Below are 12,388 nucleotides of genomic sequence, written 5' to 3'. Positions count from 1 at the left end.
CTTTCTCACCAATGGTAATAAAAGTCCTGGAATCCAAGTTCCTTGGAGGCCTGCAAAGTAAATACAACACTAGTTAGGTTTTTTTTTTTATTTCCTTCATTTAGAAGAAGAAGAAGAGTTTGGATTTATACCCCCACTTTATCTCCTGTAAGGAGACTCAAGGTGGCCTACAAGCTCCTTTCCCTTCCTCTCCCCACAATGGACACCTGGTGAGGTAGGTGGGGCTGAGAGAGTTCGGAGAGAACTGTGACTAGCCCAAGGTCACCCAGCAGGAATGTAGGAGTGAGGAAACACATCTGGTTCACCAGATAAGGAAAAGGAGTTTGTAAGCCCCCTTGAGTCTCCTTACAGGAGAGAAAGGGGGGATATAAATCCAACTCTTCTTCTTCTTTATCATCTGCTCCCACAATGCATGTATCCCCCACCCACCTCCGAACTTACGTTGGGGGGACGGAAGGCTGTTTGTTGACCGGTGGAATCGTCAAGTTCGGAGGCCTCGGTTTTTTCCCTGGAAGGACAAAAATGCACGCAGGTAGTCAAGGAATCATAAGTCTGCTTTCACTGCTCCAATGCTAGCATCAACTCAAAGGTAGAGCCCATTTAGCTCACGAGAGGCCGGTGTGGTGGGTTCGGCCACAAAATGGCTGCTGCAAGAGGCAGAGCCAGCCAACCAATGGTGGCCGCAAGGGGCAGAGCCAGCTACCCAATGGCTGCTGCAGCTTGCCTCTAGCCACACTGTGAAGATCCTCGTTTTGTGACGGCAGCTGGTTCCAAAGCAACATTTCTTTAAACGTTGCAAAACCAACACATTCACTTTCTTAAACACAGGGACCACACCGGGGTTCCCTGATGCAACCCACTCAAATACCTCTCTGGAACGGCCCCAAGAGAAGAAGAAGACTTGGATTTATATCCCCCCTTTCTCTCCTGTAAGGAGAGGCAAAGGGGCTGACAATCTCCTTTCTCTCCCCCCCCCCCAACAAGCACCCTGTGAGGTGGGTGGGGCTGAGAGAGCTCCGAAGAACTGTGACTAGCCCAAGGTCACCTAGCAGGCATGTGTGTGTGAGTGCACAGGCTAATCTGAATTCCCCAGATTAGCCTCCACAGCTCAGGCAGCAGAGCGGGGAATCAAACCCAGTTCCTCCAGATTAGAGTACACCTGCTCTTCACCACTATGCCACTGCTGGAGAAAGGACAGATAGTATTTTCACAGGAGTCCAGTAAGCGTAAGTTTTGCTGGGCAAAGGCCGTCTCTAATTCACCGTTTCAACACAGCAAAACAGCCACACATCTAACTTACATTTTTTCGCCGGTCTCTTGGTATCTACAAGACAAAAGGGGGAAAAAAAGAAACAGATTAGATGTTCATAGATGTGCAACGAAGATTGAAGAGTCCTGAATTCCTGCCAGTTTTCTATCGTATCCCTACATATCATAACTAACCAGGAATCATAGATTGGTGACAGGAGAAAGGGAATCTTGTGTATAATCCAGTCCAACTCTTTGCACTGGATTTTCCAAATGAATGCTATGCAGGTTTTAATGTAAGACAACACACTGGATTCACAGTAGCAAATGCTTTCAAGGATCCATTTCTTGTTTAAACGCAATCGATTTTCTCCGCAAACAATACGCCCCAAGGTGTAAAACAATAACATACGAATAAATTGCAACTACAGGTTTCTATATCCAAATCTGCTACCAATCCTATTGCGACGGCGTAAAACTGTTTCTGTACAAATAATATTTTTCTCATCCCGCAGAGTTGCGTACCTTATATAGTTACAGACTAAGTTGCGAGCACTTTAGGGGACAACGTATGTTGCGTTATTTAATTTATATTATTTCTACAAAACAAGAGGCTTTAGCAGTCTTGTGAATTGCCTATTTTGAGTAGTATTACCTGTATAAAAACAAGAGATTGAAGCAGACGCTCTTTTGAATGAAAGCTTTATTTCAGTTTTTGAAAAGACTGGTGATTTCAGTCCCATTAGCTATTAGGTGCTTTTCTTCATTGTTCAATTAGACGAAGAAGAGTTTGGATTTATACCCTACTTTTCTCTCCTGTAAGGAGACATAAGGTGGCTTACAAGCTCCTTTCCCTTCCTCTCCCCACAACAGACACCTGAAAGTGGGGTAGGTAGGGCTGAGAGAGTCCTGAGAGAACTGTGACTAGCCCAAGGTCACCCAGCAGGAACATAGGAGTGCGGAAAAACATCTGGTTCACCAGATAAGCCTCCACCATTCAGGTGGAGGAGTGGGGAATCAAACCCAGTTCTCCAGATTAGAATCTACCTGCTCTTAACCACAACATCACGCTGTACTGCGGTGTACTACTTGGCAGAGATGGCCCTTTGCAGGAAATTGCCGCTTTATCCCACTAAAGATCATTGATAAAAACATAACTCTGATAGAGATACCCACACAACTGAAGCTCCCCGGCTGGGTCCCAAACTTGTGACTTTTGAACCTTCTTCTTCCAGTCCAAAGCTGTGGAGCTCCTCTTCTGACCACTAGAGGTCACTACCTCTCCAAGGTTTCAAAGCACAGACAAGCAAAGCAGAAAAAAATCACCACTTTTTTTGGCCGATTGATACAACGTGATTCAGAACAGAGCAGGATTGAAGGTACCAAGTCTCCAGAGGCCCTTCCGCACATGCAGAATAATGCACATTCAATCCACTTGCACGTGGATTCTGCTATTCCGCACAGCAAAATCCAGCTGCCACATGTACTGAAAGTGGCTTGAAAGTGCATTATTCTGCACGTGTGGAAGGGGCCCAAGTCTGGCTCCAACGGATAACAGGCGATTGCGGTCACTGGACATCCTTCTAGACAGGTACGATCCCCTTGTGAACAGAGGAGAACGCTGCTCTTGGGCGTTTCTGGGGGCCATTCCACTGTCCGAAGAGAGACGTCTGTGGTTCCCCACTGGAGCAATGCATAAAGCATGCATTGTTGGCCACAGAGCACTCCAGCAGAGATTCCAGCCTGCAGAATCAGGCTTGATAGAGCATAACAATATGGCAGGTCCCCATATTAAAGAGAAGAAGAGTTGGATTGATATCTCCCCTTTCTCTCCTGTAACAATCTGACAATCTCCTTTCCCTTCCCCTCCACCCCACAACAAACACCTTGTGAGGTGGGTGGGACTGAGAGAGCACCGAAGAACTGTGACTAGTCCAAGGTCACCAAGCTGGGGTGTGTGGGAGTGCACACGCTAATCTAGCTCACCAGATAAGCCTTCACAGCTCAAGTGGCAGAGCAGGGAATCAGACCCAGTTCCCCAGATTAGAGTGCACCTGCTCTTAACCACTACACCCCACTGGCTCCCGGGCCACTTGTCCAAATCTACCTCGCAGGGTTGTTTTGAAAGAGAGGAGAGTGAGGCTGAGCTCCTTGAAGGAAAGCATTAAGTGAACGAGGTAAACAAAAATAAGATTGTTTATATTGCCCTGCCCGGGATAGGCCTGATCTTATCATATCGTGGAAGCTCGCTGGGTCGCTTCAGTACTTGGGTGGGGGACCACCAAGGTAGGCCAGGGTAGCTACGCAACGGAAAGCAACGGCAAACCACCTCTGAACATCCCAGGCCTTGGAAACCCTGCGGGGTCACCATGACCCTGCTGCGACTAGACGCCACCTTCCACCGCCGCCGAGTCGCGTTGCTTCCCTCTCGGCTTGACTGGCAGGACGAGAAATGCTGCCCAGAATCCCGCTGTAATTATGTGCAAACGGCACCCGGAGACGATCGCCCTGAAAACATTTACATGAAAGCTGCGCCCGGTGCCAAGCGCGTCTCGTAAAAGAAGAAAGCCTCGCAACGTCGGCGGGCCTCCGTTTGACCCCAACGCCAGACGTCTGCGGTGCTTTTCATAAAATGCAGGAGGGTTGCAGGCAGGCCAGCGGTGACACGCCGAAAAATAGAAAGGAACCCAACGTGGCTGGGAGCCAGCGGGGACGTGGCCTCCCGTCGACTGAACAGGTCCTGCGAGCGCTGCCTGAGTCACCAGGCGTGATGAACGGGCCCAGCTGGTCTCTCCGGTGCCGAGCCTGGAGAATCATCCCCTCGCCAAGGGGGTGCAGTCTGTTCTGGGCTCCTACAGCTCCAAGAGCAGGGAAAACCCTTATCCTGCCCTCTGACTTTACATCGAGGAAAGAAACGCAGGGCCACTGATTTATCGGCTGTAATTAAGTTCTTACACCGCCCCTCCCTTGCCAAATTTGGGGCAGTTTCCAGCGTTAATGTTGCTCAGGTCTTAAAAAGGGAGTTGGAAGAGACCCCAAAGGGCCATCCAGTCCAACCCCCTGCGATGCAGGAACACATATTCAAAGCACTCCTGTCAGATGGCCACCCAGCCTCTCTTTAAAAACCTCCAAAGGAGGAGACTCCACCACCCTCCAAGGTAGCACATTCCACTATCAAACAGCCCTTAGTTTTTCCTGGTGTTTAGGTGGAATTTCTTTTCCTTCACCTTGAACCCATGACTCCTTTTCTGAGTCTCTGGAGCAGCAGAAAACAAGCTTGCTCCCTCACCAACATGACATCCCTTCCAATATCTAAACAGGGCTATCAGGTCACCTCTTAACCTTCTCTTCACCAAACTAAACATCGCCAGCTCCCTAAGTCTCTCCTCATAGGGCATGGATTCCAGACCTTTGACCATTTTGGTTGCTCTCCTCTGGACCCGTTCCAGCTTGTCACTATCCTTCCTGAATTGCGCTGCCCAAAACTGCACACAATATTCCAGGTGAGGTCTCACCAATGCAGAATAGAGAGGTACAATTACATCCCTCGATCTGGACACTGTACTCCTGTTGATACAGCCCTGAATCACATTGGCTTTCTTGGCTGCTGCATCACAATGCTGACTCATGCTCAGTTTGTGGTCAACTAATCAGAGGTTGACTGCATCTGAACATGGAAGCTCCCTTTAATGATCATGGGTGGTAGCCATTGATAAAACTCTCCTCCACGAGCCTGTCTAATCTCCCTTTTAAAAACCTTACATACATCCTCTGGCAACCAATTCCACATTTTAAGTCTGCGGCAAAACGAGAAACAGCCAGCAGATCAGCATGCTGCTAAAACTAGCAGAGGAAACTAATGATTCTTTATCATGTCAATATCCTTATCAATATCCTTCCTGAATTGCGATGCCCAGAACTGCACACAATATTCCAGGTGAGGTCTAACCAATGCAGAATAGAGAGGTACAACTACATCTCTCGATCTGGACACTATACTCCTATTGATACAGCCCAAAATCGCATTGGCTTTCTTGGCCGCTGCATCACACTGCTGACTCAGATCCGGAACTTTGGCAAAGTTTAAAAGGCTGCATAACAGAGGGCTAATACTGACACATGAACGATGTGCAAGATCTGATGGGAGAAGGGCAGAGAAGAAACACAAAGGTACATTACAAGCGTGGTACGAAACCACTCACAGCTGCAACTGACACCAATGTTAAAGAACAATTAGAATTCTGCACTGGGGAAATTCTACACCTGGAAAATCTAACCTGTTTGTACATCATGCAAACTGTACATCATGGTTGTACATCATGCAAACTGCAAATAATCTATTCTGCAATTGTCTCTAATCATCTTTTTTTTGCGTAATTTAACCATGAACAGTCAGTGTTTGTGTATGCATGCAAATTCAACAGAGGCCCCAAATGGTATTGTTGGTCCAGTTCTGAATTCAGTTATCTCTTTGGCTCGTGAACCGTCCCAAGAACTGTCCACAAGTATTCAAATTGCTGCACCCAGCACCACCTGGGCCACATCCTGCCAGCCCACGAAAGCAAAATGCACAAACACTGTTTCGCCCAAGCGCCAGAAAGGAGAGTTGGCAGGATTCGCTCCTGTTGTGACTTTTGAATTTCCAGGTGCACATTTCGAACCCTTACGCAACAGTCACAAGGGCTGGTGTGACATTCGAAGGCAAGCATGCTTTCCTCCAGGGTTCTGGAGTCAGTGGGCTGGAATGCCACACGGCGCATAGAAAGGGCCCGGCGGCATTCCACGCAGCTTTGCCCCGTGCAACTGCGAAACTCGGCTTAATCCACGCAACTCCGCAGCAGCGACACTGTCCTCTGGGGCCGGTTGCGACACTCCGAAGAGGAGCGCGCAGGCTGGAAATTCGTGCTGCGATCCCCGCCCTCCCGACCAAAACGTCTCTCGAACACCTGGAGCACGCACGAAAGCGTGCACGTTTGGTGACCTGTCCGTCGCCCGGCAGGCTCGGCTGGAAATTCCACCTTTGGTTACCAGTCCCACAAACCGATGCTGGAGTTGGCCAATGCTGGATTTTCAATCTATGCCCCCCCGCCCCCGCCCCCCGCTTGCAAACAGGAGTCCAGCCGGGTGAAGAAAAGCTATAATTAGCACAAGGAGATTTACTCTCAGCTGATGCTTCTCCAAATACTTGCAGGCCTGCAAGCCCGGGATGACACAGAGACCACAACAAAACAAAACATGCTGGATCAACTATCTCACCCCCCCAGCTCTGCCTGGCCATTCCCCCCCCCACCATAAGATAATTAGGGGAATTGCACGTTGTCACTGGCCTAGCAAACCAGTAAACATTTGGGGGCCCTTTGGGCCTTCATTCTCTCCTAATGAGCTTCTAAATGTCAGGGGTCATTAAAACAAAAATGCCTTTTTTGGTCACCCTCCAGATTGTGACAAAACACATTTTAAGGTGCAGTGTACAATGCAGGCGTATCCAACATGGTGCTCGGAGCACCACGGTGCTTACTGATAGCGTGGTGTAGTGGTTAAGGACTGGTGGATTCTAATCTGGAGAACCGGGTTTGATTCTCCACTCCTCCACCTGAGCAGCAGAGGCTTATCTGGTGAACCAGATGCATTTCTCCACTCCTACACACCTGCTGGGTGACCTTGGGCTAGTCACAGTTCTTGGGAACTCTCTCAGCCCCACCTACCTCACAAGGTGTCTGTTGTGAGGAGAGGAAGGGAAAGGAGCTTGTAAGCCATCTCGAGTCTCCTTATAGCAGAGAAAAGTGGGGTATAAATCCAAACTCTTCTTCTTTTCTCTTCTTCTTTTTTGGCACCTGCAGGTCAGAAACCAAGTTCTGACTCAAGGGACCATTGCAATATCAGCAGATGCCTGATTCTTTTGTTGTGCTAGAAACTCAAATTGCCCAGATTTTGGCTTCTAAGAATGTGGGTGAGTGGATATTCATTCATTGGGATGGGCAGGGGGGAAGAGACGAAGATGCATTATTTAAAAAACAGAATTATCGCAGGAGTAGAATATTGATGAAGCAGATGATGCATGGTGCCAACATAGTGGGAGCATACCAATTCTCAATTTCCTTCTGTGCCCTCTCATTTTTCCCACTGAGAAGAAGAAGAGTTTGGATTTGTACCCCACCTTTCTCTCCTGTAAGGAGACTCAAGGTGGCTTACAAGCTCCTTTCCCTTCCTCTCCCCACAACAGACACCTTGTGAGGTAGGTAAGGCTGAGAGAGTTCGGAGAGAACTGTGAGTAGCCCAAGGTCACCCAGCAGGGATGTAGGAGTATGGAAACACATCTGCTTCACCAGATAAGCCTCTGCCACTGAGGTGGAGGTGAGGGGAATCAAAACCAGTTCTCCAGATTAGAATCTACCTGCTTTTAACCACAACACCTCGCTGCCAAATATTATGGGGTGGGTGGGTGGTTTTAGTAGTTCCAAAATGTGACTTTAACATGTCTGTTTCCATTTGTTAGCTATCTTGATTGCCCTTAGAAGGAATGAAAGTTGGCAAACAAAGGTGGAACATACATTTTGTAAATAAACATTTTAAACGAGGTTTCGAAAAGAAGAAGAAGAGTTTGGATTTATATCCCCCATTTCTCTCCTGCAGGAGACTCAAAGGGGCTGACAATCTCCTTTCCCTTCCCCCCTCTCAACAAACACCCTGTGAGGTAGGTGGGGCTGAGAGAGCTCTGAGAAGCTGTGACTAACCCAAGGTCACCCAGCTGGCGTGTGTGGGAGTGTACAGGCTAATCTGAATTCCCCAGATAAGCCTCCACAGCTCAAGCGGCACAGCTGGGAATCAAACCCAGTTCCTCCAGATTAGATACACGAGCTCTTAACCTCCTACACCACTGCTGCTCCAGAGCAGCAAGGAGAGAGAAAAGCAGCAAGGAGAGATTTTTTAAAAAAATTAAAATCTTTTTTAAAATCTTCAGCTATTGGTTATTTCAGTCTGACAATTTTTCTCCGGCTCCAGGTGCCAAGATTCCCTTTCCAGCCTTCAGGGCTTTGCACGTTAAAGACCACATTTTCAAGTTATTGTTACCACAAAAACCTAATCCGAAACTCTTCAGTTTCTCTCGCTTTTATTAACACTATGACAAAATTGGCATAGTGTATAAATACAGGGTTGCCCTGTTTACCCCTACAAAAAGATAAGATCTAACCCTACGCTTACTTTCTTCCCAATTTCTCATAACTCCGTTGCCACTTTAAAAAGCTTTGTGAAATTAAAATTGGAGCCAGTCTAGAAATTAACATAATCAAGCGTGAACGTCAAGCACATATACTTCACGCACAACGAAAGATACTTTGATGTGAGATGATACATTTGTACTTCTTAGGACCACGGAGAGACACGGCAATAAAACCAATGCTGGAAATACTCGGTCGCCGAAATGAAACTTCTAGGCCAGGGGTAGGGAACCTGCGGCTCGAGAGCCGCATGTGACTCTTCTGCCCTTGCACTGTGGCTCCACAAGCTGAGCCGCCGGCCCCATCCTCGCCCGCCCTGCAGGGCTCAGGCAGGGCAAGCGCCGTCTAACTTGTGATGCGGCTGGGCGGCGTCACGCTTCCCCTCTCACCCACCATGTTGGAGCGGGGCGGGCACTTTCCCGAGCCGCCAGCTTCCCGAGCCGCCGACTTCATCCTTGCCCGCCCTGCAGGCAGCAGGGCGGGCGCATCCATGCGCTTCTCAGAATGAGTGGAGTAAAAGGTAAAAAAAACCCTATATATATATATAGCGTCATCTTTATTTTAAATGTCAAAAATTATTTGCGGCTCCAAGTGTTTTCTTTTCCCGTGGAAAATGGGTCCAAATGGCTCTTTGAGTGTTAAAGGTTCCCTACCCCTGAGCTAGGCCCTGGGAAACCCGGCGCCTGGGATTTACCAAGCCCTGTGTTATATGATCGGTTTTTGAAATCTATCCGGCATTTCTTTATTGTCACTGCTTTAGCTGACTCGACTACTAAGGTAGGAAAGCGAGACAGAAATATTTCCAGACGGAATCATTTGAATGCTGGATTTCGGATGCAGTTTCGGGGCAAAAGTGAACACTTATTTCTCAAATACTAAGCCTCTCTCAAACCAAGTTCTGGTTTTTATTAAAGGCGGACCCCAAAGGGGTCATAATTCCAAATTTATCTCCCACAAAACTTGTATGGCGACGAATCAGAAGGAGGGGACACGCATCACTAGGAGCCCACCGTAGCTGTCAAAATACCTTGTTACATCACCAGATGGACTTTGGTGCAAAGGACACAGAACGGGAGTTAAGAGTTAACCTGCGTCTGGCGTTGTAGTAGTTTTGAATTTGCTCTTGAAGCTGAAGATGCTGCGAAGGGAATATTTATCCTGCCCGCCAAAGAATCCGGTTACCGCAGTCACGAAGATTGTAATACGAGTGTGCCCCCCACCCCGACACCACAACTGTGAGTCAGTGTAATAGTGAAAAGCATATTATTCCAAGTGAACTCGCTTGGACGCAGCCTTAGCTAAACTGGTTTCCTTCCACCGGCCTCCTGCTCTGTAACAATGCAGCCAGAAGGCTGGCCTACCTCACAGTGGCATCGCTACAGCACACGCACAAAGCATTCAGGACACCCCAGGGGACAAAAATACGTGGCAAATTACTCACGCGCCAGTCCCCGTTCTCCAGGCAAGGCTGCAGGGAAAAGTCCGAAATAGGACACATCGCAGAAAAATGCCCGGGATAATGTCCATCGCTTCTTTGAGATCAAGAAGGAATTTTCCTGCAGGCCAGATTGGCCAAGTATTTTGCCTTTCTCTGGGCATAGAGAAGGGGTCATTGGGGGTGAGGGGGAAAATAGTTGTAAATTTCCTGCGTTGTGCAAGGGGTTGGACTAGACGACCTCTGGGGTTCCTTCTGGCTGTCTGTTTCTATGGTATTCCCCTCTTCCCTATGAATACCAAACTCTTCCTATTTACAACTCACTGCTTATGCTCACACAAGCCGGGAGTCCTGGAAACAAGTCGCCCTCAGAAACTCCACCCCAGATGCCGGAGATTCTTGAATCGGTCACCAATTCTGCACACATGCAAGAATCCACGGCACCCAAGCCATGGAGACAATACAGCCTTTTCTTAGGGCCACGTTGCAAAGCCGGGCGGCCCCCCCTCCCACAACGCCTTGCAACGCACTAACACATATTTCAGCATCCTTAATTCTGGCACACGCAGATTCATAGGAAGAGTTCTATTGAGCGTGCGCAGAGTGCATTTCGACACACCCCGCAACCCTCAGTCTTGGAACAGGGTGACAATCTATAAGGGTGCTGTTCCGCATGGTGCCTTCGCCCACTGATGCCAGCAGATGGGCCAAACTGGGAAACGAGGGGGGGGGGAGACCAGTTTGCCGTACCTGTTGTCAGCTGCATCTGCACTCTTTGCAAAAACTGCAATCCACTGGGGGGGGGCATAAAAGTTTCTGTCCCCCTGCCAGATATTCAAGTGCTGCAGGCCAGCTGTCTGCAGAAGCTAGGAGGGGGGCAGTTGGTGGGGGGGGGAGAGGAAGAGGCCATAGCAGGTCGTCCAAAGCCCCCACCCCACCCCGGTCCAAATTATCAGGGGTTTAAAAAAACCCACACAGAGGCTGCAACCCCCAGTAACGCGATCTGTCACTGTCAAGCAACAACTGAAACTTTGCAGTCTGAAAGGGGGGGGGGGGGTAATAAATGGCTTTGTCAGGTCAAGGCGACATGCTTCGCATGATAATGCGCTGATGAGGGGGGGAGAGAGGAAAGTTTTCCACACGGCCCCAAATCGCACCCCCCCCAAAAAAAAACTTTTTGCATGCACACCGGGATAGCATTTCAAACCCGCCCCCCCTTTTCCTGGAAGCAAGCGCGTTGCAAAGTCCCCTTTTTTAAAAATAGCTCCGACAGATCCTGTTTGCATGCATGCACGGGGGTGGGAGAAGAAGCATGCTATTTCGGGGGGGGGGGTTCGTTTTAATAAGAAATCTGCCTTGCAAATGAGTTGTCCGTCTGCAGCCGGAGGCTTTGCAATGCGGGGAGGGTGGGGGGGAAAGGAAGAAGGAAAGGAATATTGCAACATAGATACCTTGTTTTCTGTCCATGGTGGTTTCCCAGAAGCGAGGCTCTGCCGCCGCCGCCGCCGCCTCCTGCTCCTTGCAAAGCGGCGCCTTCCAGGCGGGATCGCTGCGATCCTTTGCACCCCCCCGCCGGCCCCGTGTCTCTTTCCTTCACGCAGCCGCCCCAAAAAGGAGGGGAGGGAGCAATCCGGACGCCCCCGGCCTTGCAAAAGGGGGGGGGGAGAAGAAGGGGAGGCAAAGGATCCCGCCCTCCCTGCAGGGTAGTCCCAGCGCAGCGCCTTCCAGCCCGGGCTGAGCTTGCCCAGCGGCGGAGCGCTCGGGTTACACGCGCGGCCCAAAATTGTTTAAAAAAAAAAAAAAAAGGCAGCCGGTGACGTCAAGCAGGAAACTGGACCCGGGCCAAAAGGGAGGAGGCGGAGGACAGAGAAGGCCCCGCCCACTAGGAGGCGGGGCCATGCCTGGGAGAGCCAAAAAGGACCGCCCCCACCGACTGGCTGCAGGCTGGCCATGAAATGGCCATTGGAAAGTCACCCCACGTTGCCTATATGTCCCAGCAGCCCATGATAGCATTTGTAGGTTGTTGGGAGGAGGAGGAGGAGAAGGAGAAGAAGGAGGAGAAGGAGAAGGAGAAGAAGAAGGAGGTTTTGCAGACGCTTGTTTGAACCCCTGCACGGCCCTTGCGATCTCCCGGCACTGCAGCTAATCTTCAGCCGACACAGATCCGTTCCCCTGGAGAACTGTGGCTGCCACGAAGGGTGGAATGCTGTGGCATTTACCCCACTGAGCCCCGCCCCAAATCCTGCCTTCATCAGACTCCACCCCGAGTCTCCAGGAATTTAAAAGCTAGGGTTGGCAACCCTAAAAACACGGCTGGAAATTTTGGCCTGCTCTAAAGCCACTGCATCAACCAGCGCAAGCGGCTTCAATCTATTTATTTACTTCATTTCTGCCCCAGGGTGGCTTATGTCATTCTTCTTTCCTAAATTGTATCCTCAACAACCACCCTGTGAGGTAGGCTAGGCTGAGAGTATGTGACTTGTCC

The 12,388-nt window shown here is 49.5% G+C and overlaps 1 protein-coding gene across 2 annotated transcripts in view; it reads right to left on the bottom strand.

The window, feature by feature from the left end:
- The window catches only part of MAP2K3 (mitogen-activated protein kinase kinase 3), a 50,137-nt gene that overhangs the window by 19,615 nt on the left and 18,134 nt on the right, over positions 1 to 12,388 (bottom strand). The window contains exons 1-4 of one of the 2 annotated variants that reach the window (XM_048494798.1): positions 11,355 to 11,686; positions 1,301 to 1,324; positions 442 to 508; positions 2 to 50 (exon numbers count right to left, since the gene is read on the bottom strand). In XM_048494798.1, the coding sequence (XP_048350755.1) occupies positions 2 to 50; positions 442 to 508; positions 1,301 to 1,324; positions 11,355 to 11,370 (156 nt within the window). In that variant the 5' untranslated portion in view covers positions 11,371 to 11,686. Of the gene's footprint in view, position 1; positions 51 to 441; positions 509 to 1,300; positions 1,325 to 11,354; positions 11,687 to 12,388 lie in introns of those variants that run through there. The other variant, XM_048494799.1, reaches the window with a different exon arrangement.

The sequence above is a fragment of the Sphaerodactylus townsendi genome, linkage group LG04 (genome assembly GCF_021028975.2).
Source record: "Sphaerodactylus townsendi isolate TG3544 linkage group LG04, MPM_Stown_v2.3, whole genome shotgun sequence".
Lineage (NCBI taxonomy): Eukaryota > Metazoa > Chordata > Lepidosauria > Squamata > Sphaerodactylidae > Sphaerodactylus > Sphaerodactylus townsendi.
The sequence above is the reverse complement of the archived record's forward strand: the minus strand, read 5'-3'. Positions and strand labels throughout refer to the sequence as shown.